Source organism: Eleutherodactylus coqui, chromosome 11, assembly GCF_035609145.1.
Source record: "Eleutherodactylus coqui strain aEleCoq1 chromosome 11, aEleCoq1.hap1, whole genome shotgun sequence".
NCBI lineage: Eukaryota > Metazoa > Chordata > Amphibia > Anura > Eleutherodactylidae > Eleutherodactylus > Eleutherodactylus coqui.
Genome location: NC_089847.1, coordinates 4690318 through 4715585, shown reverse-complemented (window position 1 = coordinate 4715585; position 25268 = coordinate 4690318). Strand labels below are relative to the sequence as shown.

The 25268-nt window shown below is 50.4% G+C and overlaps 1 protein-coding gene across 3 annotated transcripts in view; it reads right to left on the bottom strand.

The window, feature by feature from the left end:
* Window positions 1-25268, bottom strand: part of KCNG4 (potassium voltage-gated channel modifier subfamily G member 4) — a 70008-nt gene that overhangs the window by 10127 nt on the left and 34613 nt on the right. Inside the window, exons 1-2 of one of the 3 annotated variants that reach the window (XM_066583060.1) lie at window positions 18977-19000; window positions 4218-5001 (exon numbers count right to left, since the gene is read on the bottom strand). In XM_066583060.1, the coding sequence (XP_066439157.1) occupies window positions 4218-4967 (750 nt within the window). In that variant the 5' untranslated portion in view covers window positions 4968-5001; window positions 18977-19000. Of the gene's footprint in view, window positions 1-4217; window positions 5002-6086; window positions 6571-18976; window positions 19001-25268 lie in introns of those variants that run through there. The other 2 variants (XM_066583058.1, XM_066583059.1) reach the window with 2 other exon arrangements.

Genomic DNA, 25268 nt, shown 5'->3' with positions numbered 1-25268 from the left:
GACATTACTACTCATCAGCTATAATACAAAGAGCCTACTGACATCACAAGTCATCTGATACAACAGAAGGAGGACCGCTGACATCACTACTCATCTGATACAACAGAAGGAGGACCGCTGACATCACTACTCATCTGATACAACATAAGGAAGACTGCTGACATTACTACTCATCAGCTATAACACAGAGAGCCTACTGACATCACTAGTCATCTGATACAAGAGAAGGAGGACCGCTGACATCACTACTCATCTGATACAACAGAAGGAGGACCGCTGACATCACTACTCATCTGATACAACATAAGGAAGACTGCTGACATTACTACTCATCAGCTATAACACAGAGAGCCTACTGACATCACTACTCATCTGATACAACAGAAGGAGGACCGCTGACATCACTACTCATCTGATACAACAGAAGGAGGACCGCTGACATCACTACTCATCTGATACAACAGAAGGAGGACCGCTGACATCACTACTCACCTTATACAACAGAAGGAGGACCGCTGACACCACTACTCACCTGATACAATAGAAGGAGGACCGCTGACATCACTACTCATCTGATACAACAGAAGGAGGACCGCTGACATCACTACTCATCTGATACAACATAAGGAAGACTGCTGACATTACTACTCATCAGCTATAACACAGAGAGCCTACTGACATCACTAGTCATCTGATACAAGAGAAGGAGGACCTCTGACATCACTACTCAAACATAAAAGAAAGAAAACCCACTGACATCACTATTAATCAGATACAAGAGAAGTAGGACCGCTGACATCACTACTCATCTGATACAAGAGGAGGAGGACTGCTGACATCACTATTAATCAGATACAAGAGAAGTAGGACCGCTGACATCACTACTCATCTGATACAAGAGGAGGAGGACTGCTGACATCACTACTCATCAGATATAACAGAAGGAGGACTGCTGACATCACTACCCATCTAATATAATAAAAGTAGGGCTGCTGACATCACTAGTCATCTGATACAACAGAAGGAGGACCGCTGACATCACTACCCATCTGATACAACAGAAGGAGGACCGCTGAAATCACTGCTCATCTGATACAACAGAAGAAAGACTGCTGACATCACTACTCATCAGCTATAACACAGAGAGACTGCAGACATCACTACTCATCTGATACAAGAGAAGGAGGGCTGCTGACATCACTACTCATCTGATACAAGAGAAGGAGGGCTGCTGACATCACTACTCATCTGATACAAGAGAAGGAGGGCTGCTGACATCACTACTCATCTGATACAAGAGAAGAAGGGCTGCAGACATCACTACTCATCTGATACAAGAGAAGGAGGGCTGCTGACATCACTACTCATCTGATACAAGAGAAGAAGGGCTGCAGACATCACTACTCATCTGATACAAGAGAAGGAGGACTGCTGACATCACTACTCATCAAACATAAAAGAAAGAAAACCCACTGACATCACTATTCATCAGATACAAGAGAAGAAGGGCTGCAGACATCACTACTCATCTGATATAACAGAAGGAGAACCTCTGACATCACTACCCATCTGATAACAGAAGGAGGACCTCTGACATCACTGGTAATCTGATACAAAAGAAGGAGGACCGCTGACATCACTAGTCATCTGATACAACAGAAGGAGTGCTGCTAACATCACTACTTCCCAATACAACAGAAGGACGGTCACTGATATCACTATACCTGATTTTACAGAAGGAGGATCGCTGACATCACTACTCCCTAATATAACAGAAGGAGGGCCGCTGACATCACTAGTCATCTGATACAAAAGAATGAGGACCGCTGACATCACTACTCATCTGATACAACAGAAGGAGTGTTGCTAACATCACTACTCTCCAATACAACAGAAGGACGGTCACTGATATCACTATACCTGATATTACAGAAGGAGGGCCGCTGCCACCACTACTCATCAAATACAACAGAAGGAGGACCGCTGACATCACTTCTCTCCGATACAACAGATGGAGGGCTGCTGATATCACTATTCCCCGATATAACAGAAGGAGATCGGCCGACATCACTACTCATCAGATAATACAGAAGGAGGGACACTCACATCACTACACACTGATACAACAGGAGGGCTGCTAATGTCACTACTCTCCGATACAGCAGGAGAAGGGTCGCTGATGTCACTACTCTCCGATACAGCAGGAGGAGGGTCGCTGATGTCACTACTCTCTGATACAACAGAAGAAGGGCCGGTGAAGTCACTATAACCCGATACAACAGAAGGAGGGTCACTGACATCACTAGTCCCAAATACAACAGAAGAATGACCGCTGACATCACTATTCCTCGATACAAGAGAAGGAGGGCCGCTGACATCACTACTCATCAGATACAACAGAAGGAAAGCCACTGACATCACTACTCCCCAATACAACAAATGGAGGGTTGCTGACATCACTCATCCCCGATATAACAGAAGGAGGTCGGCCGACATCACTACTCATCAGATAATACAGAAGGAGGGACACTCACATCACTACACACTGATACAACAGGAGGGCTGCTAATGTCACTACTCTCCGATACAGCAGGAGGAGGGTCGCTGATGTCAGTACTCTCTGATACATCAGAAGAAGGGCCGGTGATGTCACTATAACCCGATACAACAGAAGGAGGGTCACTGACATCACTAGTCCCAAATACAACAGAAGAATGACCGCTGACATCACTACTCCTCGATACAACAGAAGGAGGGCTGCTGACATCACTACTGTCCCATACAACAAAAGGAGGGCTGCTGACATGACTACTCCCCAATACAACAGAAGGGGGTCTGCTGACATGACTACTCCCCAATACAACAGAAGGGGGTCTGCTGACATCACTCCTCCCCGTTATAATAGAAGGAAGGCCGCTGACATCACTACAAACCGATATAAGAAAAGGAGGACTGCTGACATCACTAGTCATCTGATACAACAAAAGGGGTACTGCTGACATCACTAGTCATCAAACATAACAGAAGGAGGACCGCTAACATCACTATCCATCTGATACAACAGAAGTAGGAGCGCTAATATCACTACTCATCAGATATAACAGAAGGAGGGCTGCTGACATCACTACTACCTGATACAACAGAAGCAGGACCGCTGACATCACTACTACCTGATACAACAGAAGCAGGACCGCTGACATCACTACTACCTGATACAACAGAAGCAGGACCGCTGACATCACTACTCACCTTTATACAACAGAAGGAGGACCGCTGACATCACTACTCATCTGATACAACAGAAGGAGGACCGCTGACATGACTACTCCCCGATATAAAAGAAGGAGGGTCGCTGACATCACTACTACCTGATACAACAGAAGGAGGACCGCTGACATTACTACTACCTGATACAACAGAAGCAGGACCGCTGACATCACTACTCCTTAATACAACAGAAGGGAACCCACTGACATCACCACTCCACAATACAACAGAAGGAGGACCGCTGACATCACTACTCCTTAATACAACAGAAGGGAACCCACTGACATCACCACTCCACAATACAACAGAAGGAGGACCGCTGACATCACTACTCCCCGATACAACAGAAGGAGGGCCGCACGAGGACCACAAGATTACTGCTCCTTGCAGGAATCTCATCTGGGTGGAGCCTCGGCTTTGTCCGTTCATGCGCTACAATTAGGGTTACCACCTTCCTCGCCACAAAATCCTAGCTGAGTTAAGAAGGGTGCGGTTTTGTGGTTGTGGCTTTGCACGGCGTGTGATTTGACAGTTGTCCTCCATGTGAGCACACGATCCCTGTACGGCTCCCCCCTATATACATATATCGTTGTGGTAACTGCAATAGGTCGTATGTAAAAAAAAAATCAAATTTTGGTTTATTGCAAAACCAAAACCTGGTGGCCAAACTAGTGCACTACACCAACTGCAATATGTCCTATGTCAGCAGACCAATGAGAAGCCGTCAGATTCCCTCTATGGGACACATCAAGATGATGGGGGCCAAATGGAATGTTTTTTGTCTCTCCTGTAAAGTTTGATATTTTTGACATACATCATATTGCAGTTACCATGACGATATATACTGTGCAGTATCTGCTCTATATACACTGCCGAGTCTCTACTGGCTCCAACCTCCCAGTGGCGCCTAGCGGTTGATTTACCGGTCTAGTGGCGCCTCGTAGACTCACCCGGTCTTCCTCGGCGCGGAGGTCCGGCATGGTGCTGACACACAGGTTGATGGCGGTGGTGGCCACGAATAAGATGGACAGACAGGCGAAGACCTTCCCGGGGAGGCCGGACTGCGGGTTCTCCACCATGTCGTGCAGCTTGCTCATGAAGTGGCCCATCCTGGAGTGGTCCTCCAGCACACAGATGGTCTCCCGGGTTCTCTGCGCCTCCTCTTCCTTCTTGATGTCGGCCAGATCCTCCAGCTTCTGGAAGAGCTTCCGCAGACAGCAGCGCTCCAGGTTGGACTCCTCGATGCCCCAGTACATCAGCTCATCCTGGAAGGACAGGGCGCACATCTCCCGCAGCAGCCGCAGCTTCCCCGCCGCCAAGAAGCTGACGATCATGCTGAAGGCACACGGGTTCCTGTCGAAAAAGAACTCATTGGTGTCTTCATCAAAGTCATCACAGATCTGGATGATCTCGTCGTAGCTGCTGCAGAACCTCAGCTTGCCCAGCCTGGTCATCGGGAACTCGTCCAGCGTACTCCAAGGCATGAGGTAGCGGATGCCTCCCACATTAATGACGATCTCTTGCTTGAAGTCGGACGTGTACAAATCGTCGGGGTCGTAGACTCTCTGCGCCCGCTGGTACTTCACCCCCTTAAGTGTCTGTGACTCTACGGCCGCAGGGAAGAAGTGGTTGAGGGTGCTGCTGGACGTGTAGCTGAGGGTGCTGTAGTCGTGCTCGCTGCTTCCCGAGATTATCGGCATCTCTGACGCAGAGCTGACACTTCACACGGGAGAACTGCGGGAGAGGAAGACGATCACTACAAGTACCAGCAACGTACAGAGCCAAGGCATATGGAAGAAGGGCAACTCTGCTAGTGTATCTGAGCCTATCATGTGTGATACTGTCTGCTGAACTGTGTATCTAATCACATCATGTGTGTGTGATACTGTCTGCTGAGCCTCTGTATCTAAGCCTATCATGTGTGATACTGTCTGCTGAGCCTCTGTATCTAAGCCTATCATGTGTGATACTGTCTACTGAGCCTCTGTATCTAAGCCTATCATGTGTGATACTGTCTGCTGAGCCTCTGTATCTAAGCCTATCATGTGTGATACTGTCTGCGGAGCCTCTGTATCTAAGCCTATCATGTGTGATACTGTCTGCGGAGCCTCTGTATCTAAGCCTATCATGTGTGATACTGTCTGCGGAGCCTCTGTATCTAAGCCTATCATGTGTGATACTGTCTGCGGAGCCTCTGTATCTAAGCCTATCATGTGTGATACTGTCTGCTGAGCCTCTGTATCTAAGCCTATCATGTGTGATACTGTCTGCTGAGCCTCTGTATCTAAGCCTATCATGTGTGATACTGTCTGCGGAGCCTCTGTATCTAAGCCTATCATGTGTGATACTGTCTGCTGAGCCTCTGTATCTAAGCCTATCATGTGTGATACTGTCTGCTGAACCTCTGTATCTAAGCCTATCGTGTGTGATACTGTCCCAGAGAAGCACATTGCACTACTTTCCCATCATGTAATGTGATTATTTCTATCATGCATACTGCTGGGTGATTGAGTAGATGGTGGGGGGTGATGAATAAGGTACTAGTAGTGAATGCTGGGTTTTGTGACTCAAGTAGTAATGGGTGATGAGTTGGGTTTTTATTAGTGGATGATGGGTTAACGATTTAGGTAGTAGTGGATGATGGGGATGATGAATGAAGAGCTAGTAGTAGTGGATGATGGGGATGATGAATGAAGTGCTAGTAGTAGTGGATGATGGGGTAACGATTCAGGTAGTAGTGAATGATGGGGATGATGAATGGAGCACTAGTAGTAGTGGATGATGCACTGATCACAAGACGCTTGCAGTAAAGTTCTCACCAGGTGTGTGCAGTGGTCTCGGTCCTCCTCGTCCTCCTGGCAGCTCCGCTCTCTCCATCCCATCTCCTCACTGACTGCTGCCAGCAGAATAGAGGGAATTTGTGGAGCTCATCTGTCGTCTCCTCTCCTCCTCCTCCCGCTGTCACCTCCTCCCTCTCTCCTGCGCTCTCATATTCCATGTGCTGTACTGGAGGGGCGCAGAGCTCAGGGCGGCTGCTCCAGGTGGGCATTCAGGGTGCATCACCTGAGAGGTGCACAGGTAGCAGTCACACCTGGTCTTGGAGCCTGCTGGAAATGACAGGTGATGTTTGGGGGTCCTGTGATAGATTTTGCATTGGGGCCCAGGAGCTTCAAGCTGCACTGACACCTGGTCCCACTCATCTCACCCTGCACCTGGTCTCTTTTGTCCCAGACCCACCTGGTCCCTCTCACTCTGTCCACACCTGGTCCTTTTCATCTTGCCACACCTGGTCCCTCTCTGTTCCGCCCCCACCTGGTCCCTCTCATCTTGCCACACCTAGTCCTTTTCATCTCACCATGCACCTGGTCTCTTTTGTCACAGACCCACCTGGTCCCTCTCACTCTGTCCACACCTGGTCTTTTCATCTTGCCACACCTGGTCCCTCTCTGTTCCATCCTCACCTGGTGCCCCTCGTCCTGTCTTTGTAAGGGGGGTTAATGCAAAGGCAATTGGGAATATTTATTAATTCATTGAAACATTTATTTGCACGGGCAAACATTTGCCCAAATCTACCATCACAGGTGTGAACCCCGCCCCCTCACGCGAGCCTTCCGGTGGCCATATTGCTATATAAGTTTTTTGTGTGCGCCATCAGAGAGCGCAGGAGATGCAGCTAGTCATATTGTAAGGGGCCCATCAGCAGCCAGTGGACAGATGTGGGTGGGAGGTCTCTTCATATGGCGGAGCCGCTAGGCTGCAGTGTTGGGCGATGGTAGCGGCGTAATGCTCTAATGAAACGGCATTATCTGTTCAGCAACATTTAAGCATCACCTGCCCTGCAATGGCATGAAAACCCCACCTCTATCAATGTTAAACAAAAATGTGCCGCCCCTACCTCCATCTTGTCAGCGCCGCACCTAACACCATCCACCACCCTGCATTTTACATCCTTACCTGATCCCTCTCATCCTACTCACACCTGGTCCCTCATCTGGTCCCTTTTTGTTCCGCCCTCACCTGGTCCCTCTTTGTTCCGCCCTCACCTGGTCCCTCTTTGTTCCGCCCTCACCTGGTCCCTCTTTGTTCCGCCCTCACCTGGTCCCTCTTTGTTCCGCCCTCACCTGATCCTTCTTTGTTCCGCCCTCACCTGGTCCCTCTTTGTTTCGCCCTCACCTGGTCCCTCTTTGTCCCGCCCTCACCTGGTCCCTCTTTGTTTCGCTTTCACCTGGTACCTCTTTGTTCTGCCCTCACCTGGTCCCTCTGTTCTGGCCTCCTCTGGTTCCTCTTTGTTCTAATCTCACCTGGTCCCTCTTTGTTCCCCCCTCACCTGGTCCCTCTTTGTTCAACCCTTCTCTGGTCCCTCTTTGTTCCGCCCTCACCTTATCCCTCTTTGTTCAACCCTTCTCTGGTCCCTCTTTGTTCCGCCCTCACCTGGTTCCTCTCGTATTTCGGGGTGTTAATCACCTCAGAATCCACAGGGAATGACAGGGCTCCTTTCGGGTGACCCCCTTCGGAGGTGTCCAGATCTTCAACTCTCCTCTGTTAATACTTTTGTACAAACCAATTAAATTGTCAGCTCTTGTGCTCCTGATTTATGGGATCAGTGCACCGAATATTTGGGCCAAATGTAATGGAAGGAAAAAGATGGAAGGTGCGGATATGAGAACGATCAATGAAGGGCAAGAAGTGCGATGAAGACCGGCGTGCTCCATGTGCATCGATGCCCCCCCCCCCCCCCCTCAGCCCGAAGCCTCCTTTTTCCATCTTGTTACGTCTCTAATGTCCTCGGAGGATTATTTCTAAGATCTCCAGGTTCAGGTTACAGTAATCTGTGGTCCCCCCCCCCCACCCCCGGTAGGGGTGTTACCTGCTTCCATCTTTACCCCCCCTCCTCCGCATGCCGGGTTTTACACCAGTTTCAAGACATTGGAGCCTGCATATATCTATATGCAATAAACTCCCACTAGTGGTGGCTGTATATATCTGTCTTCGTTGAATTCCCTTTAGTGGTGGTTGTATATATCTGTACACAGTGAGCTCCCCCGAGTGGTGGCTGTATATATCTACCGTGTTTCCCCGAAAATAAGACAGTGTCTTATATTAATTTTTGTTCAAAAAGGTTTAACTTTTTTACATGTAAAGCTGCCTGGACACTATTTAAATTGACTTTTTAAATTAACTGTTAGCAGGGCTTAATTTTGGAGTAGGGCTTATATTTCAAGCATCCTCAAAAAGCCTGAAAAATCATTTTGCATCCTCAAAAATTCTGGAAAATCATGCTATGTCTTATTTTCAGTGTTTTTTTTATTTTCAGGGAACAGGGTATATATAGTGTGCTCCCCCGAGTGGTGGCTGTATGTAGCTGTATACAGGGAAGTCCTCCTAGTGGTGGCTGTATATAGCTGTATACAGGGAGCTCCTTCTAGTGGCGGCTGTATATATCTATACAGTGAGCTCCCCCGAGTGGTGGCTGTATATATCTCTATACAGTGAGCTCCCCCTGGTGGTGGTGGTATATATCTCTATACAGTGAGTTCCCCCTAGTGGTCTCTGCATATATCTGTCTTCAGTGAACTCCCTCTAGTGGTGGCTGTATATATCTCTATACAGTGAGCTCCCCCTAGTGGTGGTTGTATATATCTCTATACAGTGAGCTCCCCCTAGTGGTGGTTGTATATATCTCTATACAGTGAGCTCTGGATGCAGTGAACTCCCTCTAGTGAGTAGTATATATCTGTATGTAGTGAGCTCCCTCTAGTGGTGGCTGTATATATCTGTATGTAGTGAGCTCTCACTAGTGGTGGCTGTATATATCTGTATACAGTGAGCTCCCCCTAGTGGTCTCTGCATATATCTGTATACAGTGAGCTCCCTCTAGAGTGGCTGTATATATCTGTATACAGTGAGCTCCCCCTAGTGGTGGTTGTATATAACTCTATACAGTGAGCTCCCCCTAGTGGTGGTTGTATATATCGCTATACAGTGAGCTCTGGATGCAGTGAACTCCCTCTAGTGAGTAGCGTATATCTGGTTACAGTGAGCTCCCTCTAGTGGTGGCTGTATATATCTGTATGTAGTGAGCTCCCTCTAGTGGTGGCTGTATATATCTGTCTTCAGTGAGCTCCCCCTAGTGGTGGTTGTATATATCTGTATGTAGTGAGCTCCCCCTAGAAGTGGCTGTATACATCTGTCTTCAGTGAGCTCCCCCTAGTGGTGGTTGTATATATCTGTATACAGGGAGCTCACTAAGGCCTCCCTCACACAGCCTTTTTTTTTAGAGTTTAGCCGTGATTCTCGAGTGGAGGTTGTTCTATTTTTGGGCATTTAGTGCACCTCATCAATGCTGTGGACGAAAATGAAAGTAAAATGTGGCAAAGTGCGGCAATTTAAATTGCCGCGCTTTGCTGTGTTCATATGTGAGGGCAGCCTTAGTGGTGGATGTTTGTATCTGTATACACGGAGATTTCTCTAGTGGTGGCTGTATATATCTGTATGTGGTTAGCTCCCCTAGTGGTGGTGGATGTATATGTATGCAGTGAGCTCCCTCTAGTGGTGTGTGGATGTTATATGTATGCAGTGAGCTCCCTCTAGTGGTGATGGATGTATATGTATGCAGTGAGCTCCCTCTAGTGGTGTGTGGATGTATATATATGCAGTGAGCTCCCCTAGTGGTGGTGGATGTATATGTATGCAGTGAGCTCCCTCTAGTGGTGGGTGGATGTATATATATGTATGCGGCGAGCTCCCCCTGGTGGTGGCTGCAGGCAGCAGAATGTTATTGTGTAACAATATCTTGTTCCGCAGGGGACTTGTAATTAAAATGAAAGCCACAAATATTTCTCAGCCCGGATACTGCTGACATCACAGAGAGCGTCAGACCGACGTTACGCGACTGGGGTAAACGTTCCGCAGATTGCGCTCTTACTGAGTATCCCAATCTCGGAGCGATCGGATATAATGCGCGGCCGCAGGATTACTGCGCAGATCTCCATCACAGCCAGGAAATCACTGCTGGGATTAGATGGAAATGAACAATGAGCCGGTGAGAAGAGATGATCCGCAGCAGCTGCAGCCGCGGCCCGGGGTCACAGCGACTTATGTCAGAACAGCAAAGACTGCGGCGATAATTAACCCTTCATGTGCTGCAGATCATAAGTCACTGGGATAGAGTGACGGGATGACGGAGCTCAGACTGTACACCCCAGGGTCACTAACCCCACAGCGGAGCCGGCGATTGGCCTCAGTCATAGGGGAAGCCTGAAATAGCTGATAACGGAGCGATACATTGTATCACCTGCACAATATAGACTGCAGTCAGCGCGAGCCTGTGCCTCAGTCGGTGGTCTGCAGGACCTCAGGGGGGCGGCAGGTTGCCACCCAGGCCGTCGTTATTTTTTACCAGCCATATAAATTGGAAAACAGCATGCGCCCCTGTCCTCAGACGAACCCCAAGAAATAATGGCCTGACGGCTATCTGGCCCCTCGCTGTGCTGAGTTATTATCCGGCGACCTGAGCCACGATCATATTCACATGAGCGCCACCAACAGCGAAGAACAAGCGATGACCTGAACCCCTCCCCCGCTTGTTATCGCTGCTCACATCCCTATTATTGGGGATCGCAGGGTCCAGCACTGACCACCCCAGTGCGGACATCACGTCTGATTATCTCGCCTGAACGCAGAAGACGAGACGCGGAGAATGGGACAAATTGGGCTGTGAATTATCACAATGAGTTGAATCTCTCCGGTTGTCAGATCGGATCACAAAGCAGATTATACGTCTATTATGTCCGGAGCCAAAAGTCACGCCTATAACCTCAGAGAGGGACATACAGCTCTGCTCAGCCTGAGCTTCATGAATAGAATGTCAGAGCCGCAGTGAAGACTGACACAGTGTATAACAAGCTGTTCCTGCAGCACTGCTGTGCAGCTGCGGCGCATCGTTTGTTGACTGACCCTTAATTGTTTGTCGCTTTTTCAGTAATTGTTTGTTAAGTACAAATCAGCTGGAAAACCGCGAAGGACAAAGAAATCCATTCCTACATTAAAATAAATTGCGCCATTTAATTAGAGGTAATTCCTGTGATTGGCTGAATAGTCGTCCGCTGACGGCGCCTGCACATATTGATTCTGGGAATTGGATCGATGCTCATGTTATTGCACGGAGCGCAGGGGGTGATGGACTCAGAAATGAAGACGCAGGAATCGCTGCCCTCATCCATGGAAGTCGCCCCGACCGCCGCGCTTCATTCTGATGCGGAGAAACCACAGCGCTGATTCTCCAGAACACAAAAACGGAGGTGTGTCTCCTTAAGCACCTAGAAGGTGAGTGAGGAGACTTATGGCCAGGAAGGCTCCTCTGGGAAATATGCAAATAGGGAACATGGAACATTACCTCTACAGCGCCACCTACTGCAGGGCAGCATTCCTGCAAGTCTATAGACAAGTCTTATAACATTGACTGCGAATTCTAAGCCAAGCCACGATCCATGCACAGACAGCTGCTTCGGGGTGATTCCCCCTCATCAGTCTGCAGTAGGTGTCTGGCCTGGCTGGTGAGGGGACTACAGCCCCGTAATCGTTATAAGGGTGGACACCCACTGGCGATATTTTCTTTCTTGCGCTGCGAGAGCACGTGAAAACTCTCGCCCCGCAGCGCAAGAAAGACGCCGAAATACAACCAGCATGTCGCCAGTGTTTTCAATGGGGCCAGCGGCAGCAGCGCTAGCCCCATTGAAAACATAGCGAGAATGTCACGGACGTCTGCCACAGCTGTGGCAGAAGTCCGCGGCATGCTATCCCATTGCTTTCTGCCAAGCCCCGCAGTATGATTATCGGGAAAGGGCTTGAAATATAAGCCATTCCCCAATAATCATCAATAAGTGGTAAAAAAAAAAAAATTACTCACCTCTTCGCCGCGTCCTCCGGCTGGCTCCCCGGAACTGCTGTCCAGCACTTTCAGCAGGCGGGGATTTAAAAATTCTCGCCTCCTAAAAGAGCTGTGCTGATTGGCTGAGTGCTCAGCCAATAGCAGCTAGTGCTTAGCTATTGGTTGAGCGTTCAGCCAATGACACATTTCCCATAGCTATTCATTCATGAATAGCTGAGATAGTGCTATTCATGAATGAATTGCTAAAGACTATCTGTAATTGGCTGAGCCCTCAGCCAATCAGCACAGCCCTTTTAGGAGGTGAGGATTTTTAAATCCCCTTCTGCTGAAAGTGCTGGACAGCAGTGTCAGGGAGCCAGCCGGAGGACGTGGCGAAGAGGTGAGTAATTTAGAAAAAAAATGTTTTACCACTTATTGATGATTATCAGGGAAGGGCTTATATTTCAAGCCCTTCTCCGATAATCATACTGCGGGTCTTGGCAGAAAGCAATGGGATAGCATGCCGCGGACTTCTGTCACAGCTGTAACCCGAATGTGAGGCCGACCTTTCCTGCAGCGCCCGAGGCGGGAGAATCCTGACAGAACATACCTTTTGCCTTGAATGTTCTTTCTTCTGGCGCAGTCCCGGCGGGGTGCCCACGAGGACTGATGTGTTATATGCCAGTCCACAGCGGTATCACCACTACGATGGGGGTAGTTCTTTCTGTATCTCCCGGCAGTCTTATAGAAACGGCTGACGGGGCTGTAAGCGCACGATTTCCGTAACTCCTGGCCACTGCTCACCGCCGGACCAGCTGGTCTCTGTTCTTGAGATGGCTGCGTGTGCCAAAAGTGCGAAAATGTTAAAAAGTGGTCGAGTTTATGCGCAAATGCAGTGTGCGGCAAAACGTGCAATTTGTTTTCTGCGTAGTTTGATTGTTACATTTTCTCCGCCCGTCTCGGCGCGCCCCACAAGCCCCTCCCATCAGACGGCGGGACGGGTAACACCTCATGTCTGACCGTCTCTTCTGCAGAGGAGAACATGAAGCTGCGGGACCTCAATGCAAGAGAGACCACCCATCACATAATACTGGGGTCCTCTTACAGGCTCCAGAGGCTGAAACTGACTGCTACCCCTGCACCGCCCGTAGCTGCATCTCCTATACCGTCCATGTGTGACATTGGACGCGTCTTCCATACGTGTTCATGACTTTCATATGTGGCCGGGTCTTCGATATGTGGCCGCATCTCCTCACGTCTTCCATATGTGGCTGCGTCTTCTCATGTCTTCCATATGTGGCTGCGTCTTCTCATGTCTTCCATATGTGGCCGCGTCTTCCATATGTGGCTGGGTCTTCCATATGTGGCCGGGTCTTCTCACGTCTTCCATATGTGGCCGGGTCTTCCATATGTGGCCGCGTCTTCTCACGTCTTCCATATGTGGCCGGGTCTTCTCACGTCTTCCATATGTGGCCGGGTCTTCCATATGTGGCCGCGTCTCCTCACGTCTTCCATATGTGACCGGGTCTTCCATATGTGGCCGCGTCTTCCATATGTGGCCGCGTCTTCCATATGTGGCCGCGTCTTCTCACGTCTTCCATATGTGGCCGCGTCTTCTAACGTCTTCCATATGTGACCGGGTCTTCTCACGTCTTCCATATGTGGCCGGGTCTTCCATATGTGGCCGCGTCTCCTCACGTCTTCCATATGTGACCGGGTCTTCCATATGTGGCCGCGTCTTCCATATGTGGCCGCGTCTTCCATATGTGGCCGCGTCTTCCATATGTGGCCGCATCTCCTCACGTCTTCCATATGTGGCCGGGTCTTCTCTCGTCTTCCATATGTGGCCGCGTCTCCTCGCGTCTTCCATATGTGACCGGGTCTTCCATATGTGGCCGCCTTCTTCCTCATGTGACCATCCCCTATATGTCACTGTATCCTCTGCCTCGTACACGTTTGCTCTCCTCTCTCTGACATCTAGTTTCTCTCATTATCATTGCCGGTAATGTATGATGGTTGGGAGGCGGCCGGCGCAGTCGGTGCGCGGAGCTGCAGATGGATTCTCTCCTGTCACTGTACGATTACTCCGCCAGATTCTCAGCCGCCATCTGCTGTTCCTAGAAATAAGTGTCAGCGGCCTCCTCAAGGAGAGCGCAAAGTGACTTCCCTCTGATCCCACCTCACAGCTCCAGGGGGGCTAGCGGATCCTAGAAATGACTGATCTTGGGCTACACTATGTCTTCTACTTTAGTCACACCCAGAGCTGCACATCTCATCACATCTTATACTCCAGTCACACCCAAAGCTGCAGTCACATCATGTCTTCTACTGCAGTCCTACTCAGAGCTGCAGTCCTATCACATCTTCTACTCCATTCACACCCAGAGCTGCAGTCAAATCACGTTTTGTTCTCCAGTCACACCCAGAGCAGTAGTCTGATCACGTCTTCTACTCTAGTCACACCTAGAGCTGCAGTACAATCACATTTTCTACTCCAGTCACACCCAGAGCTGCAGTCCCATCACGTCTTGTAATTCAGTCACACCAGAGCTGCAGTCACCTCACGTTTTGTACTCCAGTCACACCCAGAACTGCAGTCCCATCACGTCTTTTACTCCAGTCGCACCCAGAGCTGCAGTCACATCATGTATTCTACTCCAGTCACACCCAGAACTACAGTCCCATCACGTCTTTTACTCCAGTCGCACCCAGAGCTGCAGTTCTATCACATCTTCTACTCCAGTCGCACCCAGAGCTGCAGTCAAATCACGTTTTGTTCTCCAGTCACACCCAGAGCAGCAGTCTGATCATGACTTCTACTCTAGTCACACCTAGAGCTGCAGTCCCTTCACGTTTTCTACTCCAGTTACACCCAGAGCTGCAGTCCCATCACGTCTTCTACTCCAGTCACACCCAGAACTGCAGTCCCATCATGTCTTGTACTCCAGTCACACTCTGTGCTCCAGTCTCATCACATCTTCTACTGCAGTCCCACTCAGAGCTGCAATCACATCACGTCTTGTAATCTAGTCACACCCGAGCTGCAGTCACATCACATCTTGTACTCCATTCACACCCAGAGCTGCAGTCGCATCACATCTTCTATTCCAGTCACACGCAAAGCTGCAGTTACCTCACGTTTTCTACTCCAGTCACACCCAGTGCTGCAGTCCCATCACTTCTACTCCAGTCACACCCAGAACTGCAGTCCCATCATGTCTTGTACTCCAGTCACACCCTGTGCTCTAGTCTCATCACATCTTCTACTGCAGTCGCACTCAGAGCTGCAGTCATATCACATCTTCTACTCCAGTCGCACCCAGAGCTGCAGTCCCATCACGTCTTGTACTCCAGTCACACTCAGAGCTGCAGTCCCATCACGTCTTCTACTCCAGTCACACCTAGAGCTGCAGTACAATCACATTTTCTACTCCAGTCACACCCAGAGCTGCAGTCCCATCACATCTTGTACTCCAGTCACACCCAGAGCTGCAGTCGCATCACATCTTCTATTCCAGTCGCACCCAGAGCTGCAGTCCCATCACGTCTTGTACTCCAGTCACACTCAGAGCTGCAGTCCCATCACGTCTTCTACTCCAGTCACACCTAGAGCTGCAGTACAATCACATTTTCTACTCCAGTCACACCCAGAGCTGCAGTCCCATCACATCTTGTACTCCAGTCACACCCAGAGCTGCAGTCGCATCACATCTTCTATTCCAGTCACACCTAGAGCTGCAGTCCCATCACTTATTCTACTCCAGTCACACCCAGAGCTGCAGTCACATCATGTCTTGTACTCCAGTCGCACCCAAAGCTGCAGTCGGATCACATCTTTTACTTCAGTCACACCTAGAGCCACAGTCCCATCATGCTTTCTACTACAGTCACGCCCAGAGCTGCAGTCCCATCACTTCTTCTACTCCAGTCACACCCAGAGCTGCAGTCCCATCATGTCTTGAACTCCAGTCACACCCATAGCTGCAGTCGCATCATATCTTCTATTCCAGTCCCATGCAGAGCTGCAGTCACCTCACGTTTTCTACTCCAGTCACACCCAGAGCTGCAGTCCCATCACGTCTTCTACTCCAGTCACACCCAGAACTGCAGTCCCATCATGTCTTGTACTCCAGTCACACCCCGTGCTCCAGTCTCATCACATCTTCTACTGCAGTCCAATTTAGAGCTGCAGTCCTATCACATCTTCTACTCCATTCACACCCAGAGCTGCAGTCACATCTCATATTGTACTCCATTCACACCCAGAGCTGCATTTGCGTCACATCTTCTATTCCAGTCACACGCAGAGCTGCAGTCACCTCACGTCTTGTACTCCAGCCGCACCCACAGCTGCAGTCCCATCACGTTTTCTAATCCAGTCGCACCCAGAGCTGCAGTCCCATCATGTCTTGTACTCCAGTCACACTCCATGCTCCAGTCTCCTCACTTCTTCTACTCCAGTCACACCCAGAACTGCAGTCCCATCATGTCTTGTACTCCAGTCACACCCCGTGCTCCAGTCTTATCACATCTTCTACTGCAGACGCACTCAGAGCTGCAGTCCTATCACATCTTCTACTCCGGTCGCACCAAGAGCTCCAGTCCCATCACGTCTTTTACTCCAGTCACACCCAGAGCTGCAGTCCCATCACGTCTTTTACTGCAGTCACACCCAGAGCTGCAGTCCCATCACGTCTTTTACTCCAGTCACACCCAGAGCTGCAGTCCCATCACGTCTTTTACTGCAGTCACACCCTGAGCTGCAGTCACATCATGTCTTGTACTCCATTAACACCCAGAGCTGAAGTCGCATCACATCTTCTATTGCAGTCACACCCAGAGCTGCAGTCACAACACGTCTTTTACTGCAGTCACACCCAGAGCTGCAGTCCCATCATGTCTTCTACTCCAGTCACAGCCAGAGCTGCAGTTACATCACGTCTTGTACTTCAGTCACACCCAGAGCTGCAGTTACATCACGTCTTGTACTTCAGTCACACCCAGAGCTGTAGTCACATCACGTCTTCTACTGCAGTCACACTCAGAGCTGCAGTCTAGTATGCATTTCCAGTAATTCTACTGCTTTAAGATACTTTATCAGGTACAATAAAGCGCAGCTCTGGTTGTGACTGGAGTAGATGATGTAATAGCAGTGACTGCAGCTCTGGATATGACTGGAGGAAAAGATACAATGTAACTGCGGAATTGTGACTGCAGCTTTGGTTGTGACTGGAGGATAAGACTAGATGGAAGCCTGTGTGTAAATTGTACCTGAGCCTAGCCTGGGTAAACGTTCCCTCCACGGTGGCCCTCTGCATGCTGCGCTATCAGTGTGACGCGGCCAGATGGGGGCCACAAGGTCGCACGTTTCTCCTCTGTCTGGTGAAGGGTGGCCCATGGACACCGTAAGTTATACGCCGGCAGACAGAGGACGCCATTCTAGCACGCGGCGCGGCGCTCAGGTCTCCGCGGCAAATTAGACGCCTCCACATCCTCCATCTTTCAGCTTCGCCCCTCAATCTATTTCCCTCTGTAATCAGCTGCCGCCGCGGGGATTCATCACACGGATTGCATTATTTGCCATGATTGAAACTGCGGCTCAGAACAGCCCCCCCCCCCCCCATATCCGACGGGCGACGTATCATTACACGGATCCCCTCCATATATAAATCCCGCGAACGAGCGTGTGTGACCGATCAGCCGTAAAGTCAATGCGACACCAACTTGTAACTGTTCCCTCCGCAAGCAGATACATGCTAATGGCTTCATCCCCGCAGACGAGCCTCTTAAAGGGACCCTACAGCCAGAGCTGCGGATACTTCCCCGTGCGTCATAAGAGGCTGATATCACATATATGATGTCCCTGCAGGTTATATCCGTACTGGAGCGTTATAAGAGGCGCGTACGCCCTGATGTGACCACAGACTTGCAGCTTTGGCTGTGACTGGAGTATAAGACGTGATGAAAGGTCCTGATGACCTCGCAGAGAGCTCGTTAGATGTGCGCGGTCACGCTGGTAATTTCGGATAGTGAGGACAGGCGCGGCGATGCCAAACGGTTCCACTATAAATAACGTCGCGCTCACATCTGCTGAGGCGGAATCACAGGTGCCGCGCCAAATATACATCACATTCACCGATCTCATTCCATCATCACGTCACTGCAGGCTGACAGCAGGGAGCAATAGCTCACAGTCACAGGTAAGGCAGATGCTGTACTGATCACATGTAGCGCGGGGGATGGGTCTTATTACATGTATATAGTCATACAAACATATATGGCCACATCACACAATCCTGCCACACGTCACACCAGCGGCCGCGGGGGGATCTGTCTCCGGACCACCTGATGGCATCAGTCATGTCTGATAGAGCTGTGAAACCCCTCAGATCCATTATTAATGACTGTCGCCCCCCACAGGACAGCATCTGCAGGCCACCCCCTATAGGACGGGATCCACAGAACCCCCCGCAGGACACCCCCTGTAGGAAGCCCCCCACAAGATGCCCCCCCGTAAGAAGCCCCCAACAGGACACCGCCCCAAAGTATGCCCCCTACAGGATGCGCCCTGCAGGACACTCCCCGCAGGACACCCCCTGTAGGAAGCTCCCTACAAGACGCCCCCAACAGGACGGCATCTGCAGAACACCCCCCATGGGATGGGATCCACAGAGCACCCAACAGGACACCGCCCCACAGTATGCCCCCTACAGGATGGGCCCGCAGGACACTCCCCACAGGACGCCCCAACAGGGCACCCCCGCAGAGCACCCCCCACAGGACGCTCCCGCAGGACGCCCCCCATAGGAAGCCCCCAACAGATGCCTTCAAATACAACACCTTGTGTCTTATTCCCAATCCTCTCGTTTGTAGAGCGATCCTGGATGAAGCGTCAATGGCCGGAGCCGAGAACTCTGCGCCATTTCTAACATTCGCTATTCATCCTCCAGCCTGAGAGCTCCTGCCTGCACTGATACATTGTAACAACCTACCAGCTGTCAGGTGATTCTCTGCCCACTGACAGCTGTGGGCTGATCTTCTGTTACATCCATGTCTTGGAGTGACGAGACTCCGTCCGCCATAAGACGCTGCCAAGGAAGTTCTGGGGATTTATCACCGGCCGTGCGCCAGGATTGTATCACAAAGAAGGCGCACATTTTGGCGCACACGTTTCCAAAAAATAAAAGGGGTTTAGCGCGAAGGGGCGTGGCCTCCAGGAAAACGTACGGTAATTTACAGCAGAAACCAGTGTAGATTTCAGCAGAAATATCCGTGAACTCATAGCTGGTGGAGATTTAACTTTTTGGCCGTGCGCCTCTTAATAAATTTGGAGCGTTTTATGCCAGCGCGATGCGATTAGAGACAAGACCGCCGGCGTTCAGTATATTACCCTCACAGCACATTGGAGAATTACAGCGCTGCGCTGCCCCCTGGTGGAGTCCAGGCTTACTGCCAAGAGGACTTCAGTGAATAAAAAGTTCAAGGGGGTTCCCCATGGAAATACTACTGGGAATCACTAGCTGCAGGTGTGATGTCATGAGGAGTGATGTCATGTGATGTCATGAGGTGTGATGTCATGAGGAGTGATGTCAGGTGATGTGAGGAGTGATGTCATGTGATGTCATGAGATGTGATGTCATGTGATGTCATGAGGTGTGATGTCATGTGATGTCATGAGGTGTGATGTCATGTGATGTCATGAGGAGTGATGTCATGTGATGTCATGAGGTGGGATGTTATGGGATGTCATGAGGTGTGATGTCATGTGATGTCATGAGGTGTGATGTCATGAGGTGTGATGTCATGTGATGTCATGAGGTGTGATGTCATGTGATGTCATGAGGTGTGATGTCATGTGATGTCATGAGGAGTGATGTCATGTGATGTCATGAGGTGGGATGTTATGGGATGTCATGAGGTGTGATGTCATGTGATGTCATGAGGTGTGATGTCATGAGGTGTGATGTCATGTGATGTCATGAGGTGTGATGTCATGTGATGTCATGCTGTACAATTCCTGTGCCCCTAGTTCCGGCCATGGCAGCAGGTGACCTGGGTCCTGCTTTTACTCTCACATACAGGGCACCGCCGTGGCCGTCATTGCATTTCCAGCTTTTTATGTATTTTGACACTGTCTCTAGCGCACACAGGGTCTACGGTGGAGCCGCATGGCGGCGGTACAAGGAGGAACTTCGTTGATGCGGCCGGAGCTGGGTTGGCATTACAGCGGCCACAGATGTTTGCTGACTCCGCAGCAGTCTCTCCGCCCCCCTTCAGTCGGCCCTGCGTGTTCAGCGAGCGGCGCGGGTGCGTTCATGGCAAAATCCGATATTGATTCGGTTCCCCTTCATGGCTTCTGTCTTCACCTCCTCGGCGGTCAGATGGTGTCTTTACCCGCGGGCAGTTCGATCTCCGCTCCTTTTTAGAATGGGTTGTGCGGTTTGAGATGCCATCCAGTACCATGACTCACTGAGTGGACAGTTTTGCCCCCCTAAGGTCCTGGGACGCCCCAAAATGTTGTTTTTTTGTTGGACTCCTTTCTTTCTATCACGGCTAAATTTGGCGTACCTCTGTCAGCGGAAAAAATAGAAGGGCCATCAGCTGTGGATTCTTGGCCCGCCTCAGCGTGGTTGTGGTCGCACTATGGTGGCATCGTATGGCCAACAGGTTGGTGCTTAGGGGTGCGGTGTAAGCCATAAATAGCTGGACTTCTGGGACCTGGCGCCGCAGAAGGAGGTAATACCTCTGTTGCTGACGCACTGCCCCATGGGGGGCTCAGAGGGGACCCCTTGTGCGGAATCCCTTTGGGTTATGATGGAAACCAGACGTCCATTTAGTCCAGTCATTTGTGGCGCCATTGACTTGGAATGCACGTGGTAAGGAGGGAGCAGGTGGGGTGGCTGCCCCGCTACGGCGGTGTCCGGATTTCTTCGGTGGCTCAATTTTTCTGTCATCTCGGTGGTAAATCGCGTTTCCAATTCTCCACTGTTTTTAAGCATAGTTGGACCTGGTGGGGTTAATGGCGAGGGCGTTCAGGGCGCATTTGTTACGAAGTCTGTACATACAATGGAGGAACAATAAAGCAGTGCGGACGGCCCCTCATATCAGCCCTGGAAATAATAACCGCCCCACTGCCGGACCCCATAATAAGAGCCCATACTGCCAGGGCCGGGTGTATGTAGGTGACAGTGGCTATATATAGGTGATATCTATATATAACTGCAGGCCGCTCTACTTATCAGCCCAATGAAGGGATTACAGATTATGACAAATGTTCAGATGTAGCTCAGAATAATGTAATCAATGTCACTGCGGAACGTCTAGAATCACAGAGGTGTAATTACAGGAGTGGCCGCCAGATGGCACCAAAACTAAATGAAACTTCAGTGGCTGCAACTTGTCCTTCTGCTTCCTGATGTCTGTGTGGAGGCTGCAGCCTGAGTTCTGCTCCTGATCACCTGCTATCCTGGTTCCATATCCTACATGATGGGCAATCCCTGATATAAGGTAACTGTGGGGAAGATACAAGTCATGTGCGTCATGCTTCCCTTATTTGTGACTGTGGCAGATGTTATATACCCTGCAGACCCTTTATTAGACCCCCGGCCCTCTTATGATTGGCGCTCCCCTGTACGGTAATTCCCCCCGTGACCCCAGAGTGCGGCATAAAATCACGTGACAAGTTTTCCGCGGATCAGTTTCAGTGTGAATCCACATTAGATGGAAGATCCAGCGATCGGAGCGACTTCCAACGAGGCCGGTCATCGGTGCTAGACTAGCAGGGGGCTCACTGCCAACCATGTGGGGGGTTCTCATGTAAGGGTGTGGAGGGTATACCAAGAATGGCGCGATCAAGGAAAACATCCAGTGAGAGGGGATCCTTCGGACGGAAATAACTCATCAGTGAAAGGGGTCGGAGGAGGATGTCAGGAATCGTTCAGACCAACAGGCTGCACAGTCAGCTGAACACAATGCTGGAGCTGGTGTATCACGCACAAAGTCTAGATCACGTGAGGTAATTATCCCCCTCTACTCTTCCTAAGGCCGGACTCACACAACGGGTCGGATTCCGCATGAGGGAGGTCCGCAGTGGATTCTGTCTGTGAGCCTGGTCGGTGACCCTGTGAGCGGCGTGTAATTGTACTGTGTGACTGTGTACTTACGCAGGCGGTCCTGCACATTACAGCTTTCTTTATTGTATTTCCCGTGCCGTCGCTTAGCGATCACGCTGGGATCCACAGCCTGCGCACAATGGGCTCTATGGTCACGGATCCCACGGTAAAAGAGAGCATGCTGCGATTTACCTTTCACTCGTGAAATACGCCATTTGTACTCGCAGGTGTGAGGGAAACTTTGAAAATACATGCCTTTCAATGCTCACGTATTAGCAGAAGTGAAGGCTGAGAGGAGACTTAATAGCCGTCTACAAATATCTGAAGGGCTGTCACAGTGCAGAGGGATCAGCCCTATTCTCATCTGCACAAGGAAAGACTAGAAGCAATGGGATGAAACTGAAAGGGAGGAGACACAGATTAGATATTAGACAGCGAGGGGGATCAATGAGTGGAACAGGTTGCCACAGGAGGTGGGGAGCTCTCCTTCAATGGAAGTCTTCAGAGGCGGACAGACATCTGTCTGGGATGATTTAAGGCTCATTTAGACCCAACGATTCTCGCTCAAAGCCGTCTTTTGAGTGAGAATCGTTGGTCTAAACACACAGACATCACGCAGTTTTCGTTAATGATTTGCTCATCGTTGTCTTTCAGCAAGCATGGCCGTGGCTGAGTTCTCAGCGGGATACCGCAGATACTATTGTTTCAGCTGGTATCCCACTCGGAGAACGCAGCAGGAGTAATTCTCTGTTTTCTGCATACCCCGCTCGGAGCGCTCAGTGAAGACAACAGCTGTATGCAGAAGATAGCGGTCCTAATTGTCTCCTCCATACAGCGTGAGCTTCTCTTACACACGTATGCAAAGTGAACGCTCAAAGCCGTCACTAAAACTGCAGTTTGAGTAAATTTAAAGCGATCATCTTGCCGTGTAAATGGGCCCTTAGTGATCCTGCACTGAGCACGGGGTTGGACCCGATGACCTCAGCGACCTGATGACCCTGGAGGTCCCGATGACCCTGGAGGATCCTTCCTACTCTACCAGTCTAGGATTCTATGAACTAACGTGTCCAAACGCACAACTCGCCGTTCCTCCGCACGGATGGTATAACACCGGTTCCAGCACCATTGTGTCTAGGAAAGACTCCAGCGGGCAAAGGAGCACAAACCTTGTATCACTGAGCAGCAGAGAAACATCTCCTGGTCAGATGGAGACAGATTTATGTGCTGATGGGAGGGCAGAATTTGGCACAAGCAGCATGAATCGCTGACCCCTTCCTTTCAGCTGGTCAGAACATGTCAGCACCGCCATCTAATCTGCAGAGACTACAAGAAGCTTCCTGTCCGCAGGGGCCGGTATTCCTGCAGGAGGATTTCACCACTGTGTGGGATCTGCATTGTGACGAATGGCTGTGGATCTGGAGGGCGAAGGAGCCCAACGCTACTAGAAGCGGGTAATAAAGGCGCTGTTCAGCGTTTATAGCGCTGCGGTCACAGGATAGTTTTACAGTCGCGGTGTTGTTATAACACTGATAACGGCTGGTGATTCTCGGGGTTGGGGGTCTCGGATGAAGTTCTGGGGTCTTCCCATGTAGATTGGATGTGTGAGCAGCAGCCAATTGGTAACGGTCAGTACTGATCTATACATTGAGATGACGGGAACGTCTCCTGCGCCGGTCACCCTGAAAGCGATGCACTTATGGCGGTGGGTGGCGTGACACGGCCTGGCGGCAGCAGCTGCTGCTTATGGGGGAAGACGCGGAATGTGAGGAATTCTTCGCTCGTCTCATCGTTTTCCCTCTTTCTTTACACTTGAGGCCTCGCAGGACAAGAAGAGACAAAACCTCTGCAGACGGCGAGGCCCCAGCTCCAGCAGAGAGGGGCTCCCCGCCTCCCCCCACATTGACATGCAAGTCACACGAGCGGAATGATTGTCCCGGCGCTCGTTCCGTCCTTTCAAGCAAAGGCCATAAACGTTTTTAGAAAGATGAGTCAGACATTGGCGCAAAAAAGCGGCATTAGTGGGAGGGGCACCGACTGCCAGCTGGGGGCTCCATATAATGGGCCCAGGCCCCCCAACACCGCACCTGTCAGAGGAGAGGCTGATAAAGGGAAACAACAGCGGGAAATTCAACCTCCCGGACTCCACCTGCGCTGATACATTGTAACAGAGAGGAGGGAGGTTTGTGCTGCTGATCCCCACAGAGGAGCGTCTGCACTGACACACTGTAACAAACCTTCAGCTATAATTGCAAGTACAGCAGGAAAGAAGCAGTAAACAGAGTACTGCCCATGGCCGCCAGCGAACATGTAATAGCGCCGTAGGCCTATATGGGGTTGGTTAGCCTCTTCATGTACACAGCGGTCCCATTCACTGACAGAAAGCAGAGGTCTTGAGAATGAGGAATTGAAACCAAATCTATTACAAAGTTGCAGAACTTTACATTGTACAACGATTCAGCTTTCTTTACATGGAACTGCTGATCACCGCTTGCTGTGCGGTGGCCCTTCTGCTTGCGCTGGGGGTCCGCTGATGGATGATTTCTGCTCTCCAATCACAAGATGAGGTCTCTGCTCCACCAGAGGTGACGGTGGGCTGCGGACCGCCGGCGGGGGGGTTATTAAAGGAACATCCATCCCACGCGTGTTCTGCAAGAGAGCTGATTAAATGACAGAAAGCTGCAGCCATATGTGCGGCGGTCAGCGCGTCTCCATGAGCGTTCGGGGGTCCCGCAGACGTCTAGTGAGATGGCAGGAACATGGCGGCAACCGGAGCGATCACAGCCGCAAGTGACCGAAAATGATTGATATCAGGTCGTGTGATGGTAGAATATTATCTGCGTCCTGTGACTGGAGTCATAAGTATCCTATAGAGCGCCCCCCACATACAGCGCCCCCTATAGACAGTGACTGCTATATACACAGTCTTATATACAGCGCCCCTACATACACTGCCCCCTATAGACAGTGACTGCTATATACAGTCTTATATACAGCGCCCCCTACATACAGTGCCTCCTATA